General features: G+C 41.1%; 1 protein-coding gene across 4 annotated transcripts in view; it reads right to left on the reverse strand.

Moving 5' to 3' along the window:
- tnrc18 (trinucleotide repeat containing 18) overlaps positions 1 to 17,680 on the reverse strand; it is an 81,128-nt gene that overhangs the window by 24,193 nt on the left and 39,255 nt on the right. For all 4 annotated transcript variants that reach the window (XM_056453975.1, XM_056453977.1, XM_056453976.1 and 1 more), the window contains exons 7-17: positions 16,223 to 16,428; positions 15,494 to 15,640; positions 15,159 to 15,343; positions 14,470 to 14,896; positions 12,827 to 13,771; positions 12,255 to 12,406; positions 8,291 to 8,424; positions 8,022 to 8,171; positions 7,760 to 7,937; positions 7,186 to 7,558; positions 6,370 to 6,627 (exon numbers count right to left, since the gene is read on the reverse strand). In XM_056453975.1, the coding sequence (XP_056309950.1) occupies positions 6,370 to 6,627; positions 7,186 to 7,558; positions 7,760 to 7,937; positions 8,022 to 8,171; positions 8,291 to 8,424; positions 12,255 to 12,406; positions 12,827 to 13,771; positions 14,470 to 14,896; positions 15,159 to 15,343; positions 15,494 to 15,640; positions 16,223 to 16,428 (3,155 nt within the window). The remainder of the gene's footprint in view (positions 1 to 6,369; positions 6,628 to 7,185; positions 7,559 to 7,759; positions 7,938 to 8,021; positions 8,172 to 8,290; positions 8,425 to 12,254; positions 12,407 to 12,826; positions 13,772 to 14,469; positions 14,897 to 15,158; positions 15,344 to 15,493; positions 15,641 to 16,222; positions 16,429 to 17,680) is intronic.

Here is a 17,680-nt window from a genome sequence, read left to right on the forward strand (position 1 = left end):
CTGATTTAAAGAAGGGCTCTGCAACTCTGGTCATAGTAGACGAGTGTTAACACATGAACTGGCTTACAAGGGAGTTATTTGTAAATTTGTAATATGTAAAGAGTAGATTACACTCAGAAAGAAACTTCAATAATAGGAATGAACGTTTAAAAGTCAATTTAAAGGGCGAAAGAATAGAAATGGATGTTAATCATTTGGAAAAACTCTTATTTTGTGTGTACAGACAGGTATTGGGATTGTCTTTAAGGTCTATTTGACTATAGAGTTAAAGAGCCCATGTTTAAAGGGTATAGTTCACACAAAAATTTAAAATTGTCATCATTTACTCACCCTCTAGCCTTAAGATATTTGGCAGATTGCTTTCTTTTTTGTCCATACAATGGAAGTCGATGAGGTCCAATATATGATAAGACCTCACTGAATTTGTTTGCATGAATAAAACATTATTATACTGTCCTGCAAGTTTGGAACATGAGGGCAAGCAAAACATGACCATTTTAATTTTGGCTGTAACTATCCCTATCGATGATGTCCCATCAAATCAAAATCTCAATCCCATGCGATTAAATGAATATCCAACATATAAAAAGGCCATTTCCCTAGCTAGTGCTCCATGTAGAACAATAAACCCACTGAATTCAATCTGCATAGCTATGAATACTAGATGTCTGGCCCTAATGCATCATTCTGCCAGCTGTAGCGGTCTTTTCACTTTCACGTATCCATTGTAATCTAGCACGGCAGAAGCAGACTTTCTTTAGATTAATGTGTTCTTGCTCAAAAACTGCAGCCCACCCACTACTACACAAGATTACTGGTGAGGGACAAAGCCTGGTTTCATGCGGGCAGCATATACTAAGCTGGGTAGGCAGGATCCTGCAAGCGCAGCTTTCAAAACCTTCAGAGCTTTAGGGCAGGATTTAAAATCAGCATGGCCGCTGGCTTGCTTCAAATTGAGAGGGGCTGGGAATGCAAAAGCCCAAACCAAATAAGAGAAGCCAGTGAAAGTGGCCTTGCCCAATGTGCTGAATGAGCTGAATCACTGAGGGAAAAATGGGAAAAGAAATAAGCCACAAGCGCTGCAGAAAGCTAAGGTTGCTGGCAGAATCCCTGACTAAGAAAGTCATCAATTATTAACAGTCTCTTCAGCTCGGAGCTTGTCTAAACTGATAAAGGACAAAAAAAAAAAAAGGACTAACAGTACGACAGTAGGTACCCACTTCAAGAACACCCCCTTTTTTCACCCATTCTCTGGAGGGTGAGGAACATATTTGACACACTTGGTGATGTAAACAGACAAACAATGTGATTGTGAGTAGCCAAAGCCAGAGGTGAGTTTGTTAAAAGCATGGACTTTATAGGAGACAAAGACTTTGATTGGTTATGTTGTGAACACAAGTTTATAGATGCCACAGCGTTAAATCCTGAAGCATGTATTACATGAACTGACAGCAAGCAAGGATGTGTACAGGAAGAAGAAACACAAAGCAGGCTCTGAGGACAGTCCTCCATGGCTCCTGAGACTCTGGGTCTGGTCTAGACACAACTCAGACCTTCAACCACTTCAGCCATGGTTATGCTCTTCTATTTTAAATTCAACTCGTATTTCTATGCGTTTCAGGACAAAATAAACAAGAAAAAATAAAAACAACCAATTGTATATATAGTAACTTGAGTCTTAGCTCGTTACTACTAGTTACAACAACCAAAATAAACACTGCATTGTAATGTCAAGTACCAAATAAAAATCTAGCAATGTGGAAAACCTTAAATCATTAGTTTGACCAAAGATATCTAAACGACCAAAGAGGAAAATGGGAAGAACAACAAAATAAAGTCATAGACACAAGAACAAGGAGAAGAACGAGGAGGAGAAGATCAAAAATGAGGATGAGTTGAAATAGAAAAACAAGAAGTAAAAGGAGAACAAGTAGAAACCAAAGAGGAGAAGATGAATGTGGATGAAACACGATGAAGATGAAGGAAGACTACAAGGAGGGCGAGAAGAATATGGAAGAAGAAAGCAAGGTGGAGCAGTAGAAAAATGGGGAGAACAACAAAAAGCCATAGAAGCAAGAACAAGAAGGAGAAGAACGAGGAGAAGAAGATCAAAAATGAGGATGAGTTGAAATAGTGAACAAAAAGGAAGAGAACAAGTACATGCAAAAGAGGAGAAGAAGATGAGCAAAAAGATGAAGAAGAAGAATATGGAGGTAAAGATTGAGGTGAAGAACGAGGAGGAGAAGAGCAAGGTGAAGGAGAACAAGGAAAAGGGGAACAAGAACATGTAGCAGAATAACAATATGAAGAAAGACTACAAGGAGGTGGTGAAGAACATGGAGGAAGAAAGCAAGGTGGAGCAAAAGTATGGGGAGAACAAAAAAATAAAGCCATAGAAGAACAAGAAATAAAAAGTACAAGGAGAAGAAGGAGAAGAACAATAAAAGAGGAGAAGTAGAGCAAGGTGAAGGAGAACGAGGAAATGAAGAGAACAAGAAGATGGAGAAGGATAACAAGATGAAGGAAGACTACAAGGAGGGGGAGAAGAACATGGAGAAAGAAAGCAAGGTGGAGCAGAAGGAGAAAGAAGAGAACAACAAAATAAAGCCATAGAAGCAAGAACAAAAAGGAAAAGAAGAACTAGGGGTAGCAGGAGAAGATCAAAAATGAGGATGAGTTGAAGTAGAAGGAGGAGAACAAGTACAAACAAAAGAGGAGAATATGGTAAATAAAAAGATGAAGAATAAGGAGGTGGAGAATGAGGTGAAGAATAAGAAGGAGAGCAAGGTGAAGGAGAACAAGGAAAAGGAGAACAAGAACACGGAGAGGAATAACAAGAAGAAGAAAGACTACAAGGAGGGGGTGAAGACCATGGAGGAAGAAAGCAAGGTAGAGCAGAAGGAGAAAGGAGAGAACAACAAAATAAACCCATAGAAGCAAGAACAAGAAAGAAAAAGAGTTGAAATAGAACAAGAAAGAAGAGGAGAACAAGTACAAGCGAAAGAAGAGGAAAAGATTAAGAAAAATAAGTAGGTGGAAAATGAAGTGAAGAACAAGGAGGAGGAGGAGGAGAGCAAGGTGAAGGAGAACAATGAAAAGGAGGAGAACATGAACATGGAGAAGGATAACAAGATAAAGACTACAAGGAGGAGAAGAACATGTAAGCAAAGTGGAGCAGAAGAATAAAGAGTAAAAAGGAAGTTGAGAGGCCAGTGTAGAACAGAGCAAATCTGATAACTACATACTTTTTCCCCCACCTAATACAAACATAACCATGGCTTGAGGGCGTGTAACAGGAGGTGAGCATGTTAAAAAGGAATTTTCAACACCTCGTCTGTTATCCAGTCTTTTTTTGTTTGGTTTGTGTTTTGGTTCTGTAACAATGTATGCACAAATTAGTAGAAATTATTGAGAAGTCACAGCAAAAGAGGGTGGTGGCCTACTTACAGAACAATGGTCAAGGCTCAGGTGACATGGATAGTGACCTCACGCTGAACAGCTGGCTGCCCTACTCCCAGCCAAGCCCTTTGCTTCTTATTTTGTTGCAGCAGGACAAGCAAATGCACAGACATTCAAAAGCATCATGGGTAGGAGAAGGGGTCAGAGGTGGAGGGGTGGCCAAGCAGCTGCAGGGAGAGAGCGAGCAGTCTAGAGAAGCTAGGTTATTCATTTATTTTTAGTAAACAAGGGAACTCCCTATTTTCCAAATATCCCATAACGCTCTGCCTGTTTACACTTTTACCATAGAGGAAAACACATTACTGGAGTTGTTCAACATTATGATGGCAAGGATTTTCAAGTTATTCAAATTCTGGTTGATTTAGGGGCCGTTTATACAACAACGTTTTAGCCAAAACAGGAAACTTATGCATGTGGCTTGTTCTTTTACACGACAAAAGTGTTTTTGTGCAATTTGAAAACTGGTTTCAATGTGGAAGTTTTTGAAAGCATCAGTATTATGTCCCTATTAACGCTCGGAAACTAAAGTCTTGATGTGAAGTCTTAAAATGATGATGTCATGCGAGATACTAGTAGAAAGGTGTAGATCAGGGGTGCTCAACCCTGTTCCAGGAGATCTACCTTCCTGCAGACTTCAGCTCCAGCCCTGATCAAGCACACCTGAACCAATGAATTAGGACCTGAACAGCACTTGATAATTACAGGCAGGTGTGTTTGATATGGGTCGGTGCTGAAATCTGCAGAACGGTAGATCTCCAGAAGCAGGGTTACTCATCCCGGTGTTCAATGGTCTCAATCTCAATTCCTGGAGGGCCGCAGCTCTGCATAGCTTAGCTCCAACCACCTCCAACTCACACCTGCTTCATAGTCTCTAGTATTCTTGAACACCTTGATTAGTTGTATCAGATCTGTTTGATTAGGTTTGGAACAAAACTGTGCAGAGCTGTGGTCCTTCAGGAATCAAGTTTGAGACCTATAGTGTAGATCAAGGGTCACCAATCCCGGTCCTGGAGGGCCGGTGTCCCTGCAGGGTTTAGCTCCAACTTGCCTCCACACATCTGCCTGGATGTTTTAAGTATACCTAGTAAGACCTTGATTAGCTTGTTCAGGTGTGTTTGATTAGTGTTGGAGCTCAAATCTGCAGGACACCAGCCCTCCAGCAACAAGTTTGGTGACCCCCGGTGTAGATTAAAGTCTGGATGAAACGCAAGTTGCTGAGACTTGTTTCAGTATGTTGATGTACTTCTAACTGAAATGAAATATTGAGAAGGGTGCAGGGCTCTTTTGCGCATCATTCCCTCATAGCAAACTAACAGTAAGAGGAGAGTGGCTAGGGATATTAATATACAGTTGCTATGGAAGCCTTCAGAACAGAATGAGTGCCACTACAAAGGCAGAAGCAAATGGTCAGACTTTGATATAAGATTAGCAAAACAGTGGATAAACTTGCACGGATTATTTATCTTAAGGTCCCTATGAACCGGAAGCCTCGACCGTTATTTTTTTCACATCGCGTTCCTAGACAAACGAAATATTAAATGAGACAACAGTGGTCATGGCTTGTTTTTTCTACTGCGAGCTGAATGGAATGTAGTAAAGTAGGTATTTTATTCAGAAACATGGGGAAAAGGGTTTGGGAAAAGTTTTTACAACCTAACAGACTCCTCCTGCTCACCATTTTTTTGTTGTTGTCAAAACTGACAGTTGGAGGAGTGTGGTTAAATGTTAGCCATGCCCATTTGCTAAAATATACGTAATCTAACAAATTAACTGAAAAAAAGAGGAAGTGCAGTTTCAGATTTCAATTAAAGATTAGAAAGGCAAACTTTTTTTCTTAATAATATACACAGATAAACGGTTTACAACAAAACTAGCACTGTGAGCTAATGAAATCAATATGGTTAGTGTTTGATTTCTTGGATTTCTTGGGACTTAAAGATTAAAGATGTGAGATTTCCTGCGGACTTTAAAAGGCAAGCCCAAACAGACACAACAATCGCGGAGTATGTCGTAACTCTAATGTTTGCTAACAAGTCATCAGCAAAGTGTGAATTTACTTCACATTACATCCACAAGTGACGCATCCTACACATTTGTCGTGTAAATGTGAAACTTTCTTTTTAAAAACTTTTTCCAATTTTGGCTACATCGTTGTTGTGCAAGCCTAGATTTAGTGACTTTGTTATAAGGTATTTGATTATACAGTACTCTCGAACAACACTGGTTTATGCAACCAATTAAAATATATGGCTGACAATATTGTAAATGCAGAGAAACATTAGCCAACATCCATTTAAAACCAATTCAACATTTTCTCATCTGTAAAATATGGAATCTCTCAGGAGAGCCTGGCAACAAGTTAGTTCTGCTTTTCAAAGTCATTTGGCCTAATGAATCTCATCATGAGCGCTGAATTTATGCGGAGATCTCCTTGTGACAGCTCTTCACTGATGAAAGGGATATTTGAACAACAGAGGAAATCAGGAGTGTGGAGCGTTGCAATCTAACACTCTACAGCAGGAGATGTAGCGAAAGAGACAGAGGACACTGCGTTTCTTTGCTTTCAGTAAAAATGAAATCAGCATGTTTAATAAAGCTTGGGTACCAAACTGCAATACAATAAAGAACACTTTCCACATAGCCACACACATTTTAATGCACAATGGCAAGACATTCCTATAAAAGCAACCATATTTAAAAGGACTCTAACAAGAGCCGATTATATTATATACAGGATGTGAGGTAGCAAATTCTGACGCAAGCATCTTAAAAATGGCTTCTCAGGAAAAATGTCAGCATGACCAATGGTCATGATGAAAATTACAAGACAGACCAAAAATAAAAAAAGGAAGGCTAAAACCGAGCTGCTGCCATCTCGATTCTGTGCATAGTGAGGTATGCTTTATTAACCTTGGTCAAATGAGTCCTCAGAGGAGCTGACTCCTGCCTCCTGTAGCAATAAAGCAAAGTGCTTATGTTTCCTCTCTTTGGCCGCCTGCTTGGACTTGAGTGATGAAGATGAAGACGAAGAGGCTCTCTTGGATGATGAGCGCTTTTTCTTGGATGGAGTGCTGCACAGGCCGGGGAGCTGCGGATGTGACCCTGTTCTCCCCAACATGGAGCTCAAAGGCCAGCCATCCTTCAGGGAATCCTCCTCTGAATCTGTGTCTGGGGCAAATCACAAACGACTTTACTAAGGATGGACATCCACAAGCATGAACTAAAAACTGATTCTCAGCAGTTAGGCAGAATCAATACTATATTATTGGTATTGTGTTGACAAAAAATTAATAAACATATCTTGCAAATACTTGAAAAAAAAAAAAAGATATGCTATCAGAAAGAAATGGAAGAAATGCCATCAGTAGTCAACAAAATAAAAGTTACATTTAGCTTAAACACATAACTATACATCAAATGCTGAACAATTTGAATTTTCAAGTAGTTCAATTGGTCGTTTTGGGTTAAAAAAAGATTAAAAGCTATAATATTATTAATTTTAGTCTTTGCTTGATCAAATAAATGACTAACATTCGTCTAACATCTAATTTAACCCTATTTTGGCAAAAGAATGGTTACACATGCAGTGCTACAGCAGTTTTTATTACAGGTATTATCATAAACTGGAGAATATCAAAGAAAGCAAAACACGGACGGAAGGAAAAACCCTTGTGGTACCATGTTTACATCAGAAATAAAACACTGACAACAACAAAATAGACTTACTGTTAGAATAGCTGCTGATTTCTGACCTCACTGGAGAATAAGGTGCTTTCCTCTGGCCTTTTCCCTTAAGGCACGTTTCAGAAGGCTTCGTTTTGGCAGCAGTTTTGCTTTTACCTCCTTTGGAAGTCTTCTGAAAGATGCCAAGATCTTTTGACAGGCTTGATTTCCCCATCTTAACTCTCGTGTCTAAATCAGTGAGCATGGGGACTCTGCTTCCAGAGCTAGGCCTGGACTTCCCTGAGGAACCGTCTATGAACTTACAAGAAGGCTTGCTGAATTTATTGAGCTTAGTGAGGGACAAGGCCTTGTCAAGTTTGGACGCCAACTGCTCCTGCTCGCTCACTCGACTCTTCTTCACAGCCATTTTAGGGGCCTGTTAATAGAGATTGCACCAAATGAGTATTGAATGGGGAATCTAAAAGAAAATGATTCAGCCTTGGCAAATCTTGAACCTGCATCACTTGTACGAATAGCAAAGCTCATGTTTGGAGAAACAACATGTCGGTTCAACAAAATCTCGAATGTTTCGAAGCCAGAATTGCTTCAGTATGACTCCAGTACAAAAGAGACTAACCTCAAGAGAGAAGCTTGAACATGCCTCCTGCTCGCCCCAGCTCTTTTTCTTCTTCTTCAATTTCAACACGCTGCTGCCGTCTTCCTCCTCCTCCTCATCTCTGTTAGAGGCCCGAAAGCGCTTCCTCAGCACCTCCCCGCTCTCCGAGTCCTCTGAGTAAAGCACACTTCTGCTCAACCTGCAAAACAACAGCGTGTTCAGCTGCAGGGCAGGCTGTGTGGAGCACAGCTGGGCCTTAACGGTGCCCGAGCTCCATACTCACTTTGCACATCTCGAATCCAACTTGCTGGAGGGTGGAGACAGCGCACACAGGCCATGTTTCCTCTTTCGGGGACGTCCCGGGCCCCTGCGGGCTAAACTTCTGTTCCTCTCCTGCTGTTGGATATGTTGTTGCTGCTGCTGCCGTTTCTCTCTGTGATTCAGAGAGATCATAAATTGCCGTTTGTCTGACTGTTAGTGGGATTAAGTGAGGTAGTTTGCAATTAGCGGTGTTAATGAAGTGCTGCAATGGGAGGTGATGTAAAGACTCACTCTTTGTCTCTCCGTCTCTGCAGTTTGACCAGCTCTCGTTGCTTTTCTTTGTAGCGCTGCTGCAGCTCAGCCAGTCTCACGCGGTAGTCCACTTCTGTGGCATCCATTCCCTCCAAAGAGGATTTGGAGAACATCTAAGTGAGAAAGCAAGATTAATGTCTGTAGCTTGCCTCTAAGCAGCAGCTATTAACACTGGTTATGGGCATCCAGCTGAAATCAAATGACCGGGTTCCAGTGGTAGTGCTAGACAAGGCATTTGATGGGACTTTGGCCCAGTCACAAGTTTGCTTAAGCAATTATTTCCTGATGATTTTTCCATTTTCCTCCCAGTGTCACTTTTATTGAAGTTTGTTTATATATATATATTGAAAACCTTGTCGTCACGTTACGGGGAGGAGTCAAGGTACAGTGCACATTTCGGCCAAAGAAATTTAATTGTTGTCAAAGGTAGCGTTGCATTTTTAAGTGCCTGCGGTGTAGCAATGCACTGACCGCTTGTTTTACAGTTTTTATCAGGTAAAAAAAAATAACACCATATTCGGCAGACATGCACACCCTTACTCACACTTGATTTCCGTTGACATCCATAGTAAGACAAACAAAAAACAATGGAGTTTACCACATTCCTCAGTATACCTTCTTCTGTGTTCAACAGAATTGTCATTTTTAAGTTTATCAACAGCTATCATTTAATATATGTATTTTTATTGTCAAGTAAACGACTGCATTTTTGCATAATAGTTCAGATGAAAACAATAATAATAATAATAATAATAATGAAGAAGAAGAAGAAGAAGAAGAAGAAGAAGAAGAAGTCGACTGTCTTAGTCTGAAATTTATGATGGAGAGGAAGAACTGCCTTAATGAGGAACATCTAGTTGTTACTGGCATATTAATCAGCTTTTGCTTAAAATGTGTGGAAAACTACCTGGAAAATACCAACAGACTCTTTGAATCTTAGCTCGACTGCTGAATCTTAAATCTTGATGGCTGTTAATCATCAGATGAAATTTACTACTGTATGCATCTGGTGAGTAGCAACTCTTAAATAGTTGTATGTAAATAATTGTTGACTATCTATTATCTATTCATTCATTTAATTAATTTGTAAGCATCTTATTTTACAGTTGGCATTGGAAGGCTATATTATTAATAACAGGATGTTATTTGATAATTTTATTACAGAAGAAAAAGCTTTTTTTGCAAGAAAAAGCTGAATTTGCATATTATGTTGATGACACTTTCATTACTTTCTCTCATTTTAATTTGCTTTTCAGCTCTCCTCTCTACTGTTGTACCCCCCAAATAGTGTCCGCAACAAAAAAAATCCTGGAGCAGCCACCGCCAGGTACCCAAGCGTTAAGAGGCTGGAAATCTAAGATAGTATAAGCAAAAAGCTTGGTGTACGACATATTTCCTTTGCACGAGGTCAAACACTGCTTAAAATGTAAATAAATTCAAATGCCACTGCAACTTGTAGAAATGCTTTAAATGCTTAAACAAACGTCACTAGCTAGCTATAAACACAAAATGTGAGGAAATCAAGCACAGATGGAATTGGTGGAAACGGCTTTAAATGTAAACACGTCAAACATGACTAGCAGTAAACACTGTTAAAATGGGCCACAGGAATTTATGGAAACTGATTTAGATCTATAAAACCTCAAATGCCACTCACTGTAAATATACTCCAAGGGGAGAATAAAAAAGCACTGCTATCATTTCCAAAAGAGAAATGTAAATTTTAATTCGTAGAAACTTCTTTTGAGGTAAAAACTTCAAACAGACCAGCTGTAAACAGTTAAAACGGGGAAAAACAAACACCACTGGAACTTTCAAACACTGCTTTCAAGTAAAAACACCAAATGCCACTAATTATAAACAAAGCAGAACAAAAACCAGAATGCCACTGGGATTTCTAAACATTGCTTAAATGCTAACATTGCTGTAAACGGTTAAAACAAAAACTCAAATATCACTAACTACAAACCCATAAAGTGTCGTTTAAATATCTCTCGGTGCTTCCCACAGGTTTGAAATATACTTGCGGTGGTAGATTGATTGAGACGCATTATTTACCCACATCACATAAATAGTTAACTATATGCAACAAACAAAACCTAATTTTATTTTTAACAATAATTTGATTTATTATGTAACACTGTTGTACACTCTTTCTTTTTAACGGGTTAAAGTAAATAAATTATTTAATAAATTAAATAAATAAGACATCCACAATTTCTTTTATGCTATTCAGGAGCCATGTGCACCCACTGACAGGTAAAATCTGCTTCTCTCTCTTTAAAGTTCGAAGCAAACTTGAATGCCAAAGCATTTTATATATATATATATATATATATATATATATATATATATATATATATATATATATATATATATATATATATATATATATATATATATATATATATATAAAATAGCCTATGGATTATGTTAACATCATCAAGTTAATAAAATAATCAGCAAATGAGAAATAAAATGACAGAAAAAGAAATAAAAACAGACAATATCTCTAAAAAATATCATAATTACAAGATTAAACTGTATAGATTGTAGAAGGCAAATGTGTTGATTAACCGTTACTAATGGTGTACATATATTTTGCAGCCAGTTTAGACCAGTCATTTCGTCCTCTCAGAGTATATAGTAACGTTTTCTGAGTCGTTTAGATTAAAGAATGAATTATTGAATTATTTCCCTCGCAACTGAGCATGCAGTCAGCTGTGAAGCCCAGTGAAAGTAGGCATAAGGTAAAAAGTAATGCAAAAAAGCACACAAGCTTTAGAAAGTGAAAGTAAAAGTTGAATTCTGGACTTTAGAAACCTGTGCCGGACAGATTTTTTAAGTCCCAAAAAGATGCTTATTTGTGGGTCTGCAGAGCATGCGAGACTGTCTATGGGAGTGTTGATAGGTCTTGCGCACACACACAACTAAACGAGTAAACGAGAGAAGATTTTCCGCTAGTTAATCGATCGCGGATGTTTAGTTACATTGGGCAGATACAAAAAAATATAAAAGGATGTTAATAATAGTTAAAAAAAAAAAAGTGTCACATGGGTAATATACATTAAATATACATGGGTGGCCGTTAATATACCTGGGAGGCCCGCCCAAGTAATAATTCCTTACATCTATATAGTGCTTTTCTGGACACTCAAAGCACTTTACACACATTTTGGGGGCAAATCTCCTCATCCAGCACCAGTGTGCAGCATCCACCTGGATAACGTAACGGCAGCCATACTGTGCCAGACTGCACACCACACACCAGCTGATAAGTTGAGAGGAGACAGAGTGATGAAGCCAATTATGATATGGGGATGCTTAGGAGGTCATGATAGACAGAGGCAGACTGCAAATTAGACAGAGCAAATTTGGCCAGGATGCCGGGGTTAAAGCGGTTTCGATAGACAACCTGGGATTTTTAACCACTACAAAGAGTCAGGACCTAGGTTTAATGTCTCATCCGAAAGACGGCGCTCACTGAGCAGTATAGAGTTCCCACCAATACATTGGGGCGTTAGGACCCACACAGACTGCAGGTTGAGCACCCCCTGCTGCCCCCGCTAACACCACTTCCGGCAGCAACTTAGCTTTCCCATGTGGTCTCCCATCCAGGTACTGACCAGGCACAGCCCTGCTTAGCTTTAGTGTGCAACCATTTAATTGGGCAACTGACGACTAGTAAAGTCTATGTGTGGGAAGCACTGATCACTACTTTTAAACTATTAAAATATATATTTAATGCTGTTGGAATGTCTAGAAATTGCTTTAAATAAACTCATTTCACATTTCAAAACTGTTTACAAAAAACTGTTTGCATTTTAAAACTACATTGTGATTCTGAATTAGCCAAAATGGCTAATTCAAAGCAAAAAACAGACATCTTGAGCAGGGGTCTACAAAAGGGAGAAGAAAATGAATCATAAAAAGGCAAACATACAGGTTCATCTTTCTTCTGTCTCCAGCTGTATTTCTTATTAGGGTTGAGCTCTCGGGGGAGGCGGATGATAACCTGAGGTTGACACTCGATGGCCTCCAGGAGGACCTGCCTGCCAGCTTCCAGCAGACTCTCCAGTCCACAGAATATTACAGCTGCACACACAAACACACGATCGATAGCAACATTAATTACCTCTAGGGAGCACAGGGCAACCCTGCATTCTCCAATACATCAGCACATGGGTGTCTCTTGTGTCAGAGTGCATTAATGGATTTGACATCCAGATACATCCAACAGACCAGGCAGTTGAATTTATTTATCTATTCTTTAAACAACTGCATTTACTCTATACTCTGTAACACGCATAACTGTTCATCATGCCGACAAACACTGGAGATATGCACTAATTCCTCAGCTTGTTTCAATGTATTTTACTTTACAAGCACACACACATCAGTTAGCAAATCTCCCCCCTCCCAATCACTCCGCTTTTCCTGGGAACTGCTGGAGCACACTAGATCAAGCCCTGCATGCTTCAGATTTTACTTCCTTTTTCTAAAAATGAGACTCACCCTGCGTGTCATCTCTGGGTTGTCTTTGCATCTCCAGCTCTGCCATCTGGCTGAGCAGAGCCATGCCTTCCAGAGCAGTGGACTCCAGGGGACTGACGTCTGTGCAGAGTTCAGACCTGGAGCTACAGGCATCTGTCAGGATGGACATTGCTCCGGCCTGCGGAAGCTCGCTGGCCGTGACCAGAGCGAACATGCCTGCCATGGGGTCTTCTGGCAGGATGGCCACTGCTGCGGAAGAGGGCGGAAGGTGAGGAGGGCCGCTGTTAGGCAGGAAAAGATTGTCAAGTTTGGACTCCAGGTGCGTAGAAGAGTCAGGGACAGCATCTCTGAGCTCTGCTGGGTTCAGGCTATCAGAGAGATCTAAGGGCTGTTTTGTTGGCTGGCCGTCACAAACCACAAGGTGTGTGTCAGAGTAACTTGAAGAGGATTTGTAGTCCACCAGTCCAGTCGAGGCATCTGAGGTTTCTGTGCTGGCACTTCTTTCAACATTGAGTCTAGATGTCTCGTAGAGGCTGGTTCGTTTGATTTTGATGCCCTCCCCATGTTCCTGCTCGGGGAGATCCTCTGGCGATGGTGTGGCTATGGCTCTGGGATGGGCTTCGGGTTCTGTTGGGGTGCTAGATTCTTGGGTGATGACGGGTGCAAGCCTTATGCTGTCGTCTTTACGGTCTTCCAGGTTTGGCTCTTTTTTGAAAACAATGCTGCCCCCCTCCTCCATGGGCTCCGGCTCTCTGGATGTCTGAAGTGGCTCCACTAGTACTGGAGAACACAAGTGCTGGGGTTTGACATCTACGGCTGTCGCCAAGTGCTCGGAGGTCTCAGCTGGCAATGGCACATCTGGTGCCAGACCATCGGCATCTGCGGCAGCGGCCGGCTGGAGAAGGTAGGGGTAATGGCTGCCGAAAGGTGCAGTTATCGATTGGTATGGGTAGCCGGGAGGAATTTCTGCCAAAGAAACAGAAGAGAGAGCTGTTTGAGGGACTTGGAGTGCTTAGGCAAAGACTACAGGGGCTTTGGATTCCTGCAATGGAGTGACAAAGTGATTAATAACCCCACATGTTCTATGGCACAGGGGCTTTATGAAACTTTCATGAACCAAATGGCCTCAGCGTAAGCATCCCAAAAGCCCTTATATACACACAGACCAACAAGCTCGTGCCTGCTCATACATTCAGAATGCACTGTGAGCAGAAAATCTATTTATTCTGAGCATTGAACATTTTTAAAGGGAAACCACCAGGGGATGAGGGTACAAAAGGGCTGCTGTCATAAGAAGTCTCTATTCCAGTGAAGTGGCAGCTGGTAATCCCATATGTGGCGATATTTGCAGACTACTCATTAAGACTGCACTACCCTGCACATTCTGACACGAAGAATAGCACACCGCCTTTGACTGCCGTCCTGTGTGGATACTCAGTCCCCTCCCAAACACGTTTCCAAAAAATCAGCTCTATGGTGATTAATGGCCGTGCATTATTAAACAGCTTTCCTTCCATTTTTTATTAGTGTTCCTCTCATACAGTTTAGTGCAACATGCACATAAACAAGAATTACTTCATCTGACAATGCAAATTTAGAGTTGAGGTGATTGTGACAAATTAATCTGGGGCATTTCATTTGGTAAAGCTGATCTTCCCACTTACCACGGTATATGGATGGGAAGGGTGGAGAGGGCTGCTTCTGTAGACTGAGAGGTTCTTTCTCAGATACCTCCACAGATTCCTCTTTGGTCCGGATTGGGGAGGTTGGAGAGGGGGATGCTGAAGCAGGGCTGACTGAATGAGGAACAGGAGACGACGGATGAGAGTATGGCTGCTGAGGGAGGGACTTCTCCACTTTGGGTCTTTCTTCAGACTTCAGTGCAGTGACAGGAGAAGGCAGCGGGGGAACAGGCAGCGGCGTCAGAGCTTTGCTATATGAAGTCGAGGGGGTCGGGGAACGTGGCGGAGGCTTGCGTGAGTGCAGGGTTGTAGTAGGAATGCAGGAGAGACTGGATTTGTGGACTTCAGCTCCTCTCTTGTCTGGTTTTTCCTCCAAATCGGTCCTTGGTTGACTTGCATTTAATCTCTCCTGCAGCAAAGAACAAGTTTTATTTCAACACCGCTATAAAAGTTACAGTTCTAGCAAATTACCGAAATCAATGACATTAATAATATTTTACACATAAAAACCATTTAATTTTTTTGTAATCTCAATGTAAAGACTTCACTTGAATTTACGTCTTCTTTCCATGCTGAACATTTGGTGTAAATTGAGCTTAAGGACTACAAAATGGAAAACACAACAGTGCCTCGTCACGATTATAATGACATTGACAGAAAGAGTCTCGTACCACTAACTGTGCATTCCTCTGCAGTTCCATGACCTGTGCGGTCTGGTGCTGGATCATGTAGAGCTCATGTTGGCGCAGGAGCTGCTGATGGGAGAGGAGCTGTAGCTGATGGGCATGCTGCAGAGAGCTTCCTGCCGGTGGGTACATGGCTGACCACAGAGGGGGGCCTCGCTCTAACATCTCAGCTTTTAAAAGAACAAGACGAACACTTGAGCTTCACACATCAAATCATATCAAGGATATCACTCTCACTCATATAAATGTACATCATCTTATGCATGCGTGAATGGAAATGCAGTAAAATATGAATGTTGTGGAGAATACGTGGGACGTACCATAGTGTGGCAGATGTTCTGTTGGAATAACCACCACCTGTCCAGTTTGTGGATCTCGGGCAAACTGGTAAGGAGGGGGAATTGAGCCTGTCAGAGCAGGAGGATATCCTGGAGGAAGCGCCTGATGAAGGGAAGGAGGACCCAGGCCTGGAGACAAGAGAGGGCGAGAAATGGTTGAATTCACCGCACTTGTAGTTGATGGTCCATTTGCACTTGCTTTCTGGCAGCTTCAAGAACACTCAAGAGTTAATTCCCGAGAGAAACACCATTCCCACCATAATCTCACCCCCGTGCATGGAGCACAGACCTCTTGAATTCCTGCCAAAAGGCACAGCACTATAACTGCAGCTATTTTCTTAGGGGACATTTTTTGTTTTTAAAGTAAAGTCTAGACAGAGACTGGAACGTCAGAGAACTGTGAACTGACCGTGCTGTTCACTGTTATTCTTGGATGGAAGTTGTGGAGTGAGACTGATTGTTTCTAAAAATGTCTAAAACACTCAGCCTAGACAAAACGCTGGGGCCGTCTGGCAGGGCAACAGACTGCCTCGAGGAAATAATTCAGCATCCAAATCCCATTCACAAAACAGTTCTGCAGCATTCCAAAGTTCATGACCCATAATCATTTATTACTCATTAAAATAATAATGAATGCATAGTAATTGCTTGTTGTAACATGACATAATACCTTCACTACAGGCACAACGAAAAGGAAAAAAAGGTTGGTACCATATGGAGAGCCAGACAGCCACATGGATGGGGCTCCTGGGCGGGGCAGCCACGGGTGGGAGGTCAGGTGGGAGGCGGGGTCAGCAGGCCAGCGGCTCGCACCAGCCAGAGTAGGTCCGCCAGTCACAATCAGGTTAGGGTTCAGGCCACTAGCAGATACCATAGGTGGATGCAACTGAGTGTAGTCCGCCAGCTCTTTATTCTCTCTGTGAATGAGATTAGCATTAAGGCTGATTTATATTTGTGCTTTAAGCGCAGGCGTGTGGCCTGGCGCAGCCTTCGCATGGTCGCATAGCCCTCACCGTGGCTGACGCCGACACTGACACGCAACTCTCAAAAAATGACACATAAGCTCAAGCTCTTTGATTGGTCGGCTTAGTACCGATGACGAGCATGGGCGTCAAGTGTTAAGTCCCACGAAGGAGCTCCAGATGGAAACTTTTGTTTTGTTTTCACCTTTATGATTAAAGTTGTTGCACATCCGCTGGTTCCCGCCTCTGAATGGGAAATTTAGCTACTTGTAGCATTCAGAAATAACAAAATACCCGCGAAAGAAACTCGACACAGAGGAACATAAACATCTACTGCCAGCTAGCATTTCAGAAGTGTTATTGCAGAGCAACACAAACAACACGTAGAACTATAAATGATTTACAATTCATTAAAAGAAGTATAAATCAGCATTTAGTGGTCGACTAAAGCCTGTATTGGTTTTCAAATTGCACATTAAATTCTGCACAGAGCCAGTAAAGTTTCTTTAGTTATATGCCAACTTCAATCATAAAATAAAACATTCACTTCTAATTGACATTTTTTAAATATTTTCCAACATTGTAAAACTGTTAGAGCCCTGAGTTTGTGATCTGCATTTTAGAGATGGTCTAGTTATCCCTAACAAGACCAAATTAAAAATTGTTTAAAATAACAGTTTTGTTTTCATTTTTGGCCTTGAAATGTTCAGCATAGTTTTCAAAAACTGATTTCTGAGAAAAAGAAAAAGCACCACTGTGAAGCTAAAGGCTTTAAATAATAAAAGGGGCTTTTAAAGTGTTTTCCCTATTACATAAATCATATTCACCGTAGTCACCAGGAAATTCTTCAAAAAAAAAATAAATAAATAACATTTTCACCTTTTGTTTTCCTTCAAAAGCCAACATTTCATGACCTGAAAAATCTGTCATAGGTGCATCTACATTGCAAAATTCATGCTTATTCAAGGCCAACATGAGGACTGGTGGCTATTTAGACATGACAGAGATACAAATTACCCAGTCTGTGACTTTTATTCTGCTGTACACTTAAGGACAGACACTGGGAGCAGAATCCTGTTGAGAGAGCCAGTCACTTTTATAAGCACCAATTTCCCCAGTGGGGAAGACTGACTTTTTCATGCTCTTCGAAATGAGAGCCACACTTTGAAAATAGGCTCATATTTGCCCAGAACTGTTGCCATAAATT

The sequence above is a fragment of the Danio aesculapii genome, chromosome 3 (assembly GCF_903798145.1).
Source record: "Danio aesculapii chromosome 3, fDanAes4.1, whole genome shotgun sequence".
Lineage (NCBI taxonomy): Eukaryota > Metazoa > Chordata > Actinopteri > Cypriniformes > Danionidae > Danio > Danio aesculapii.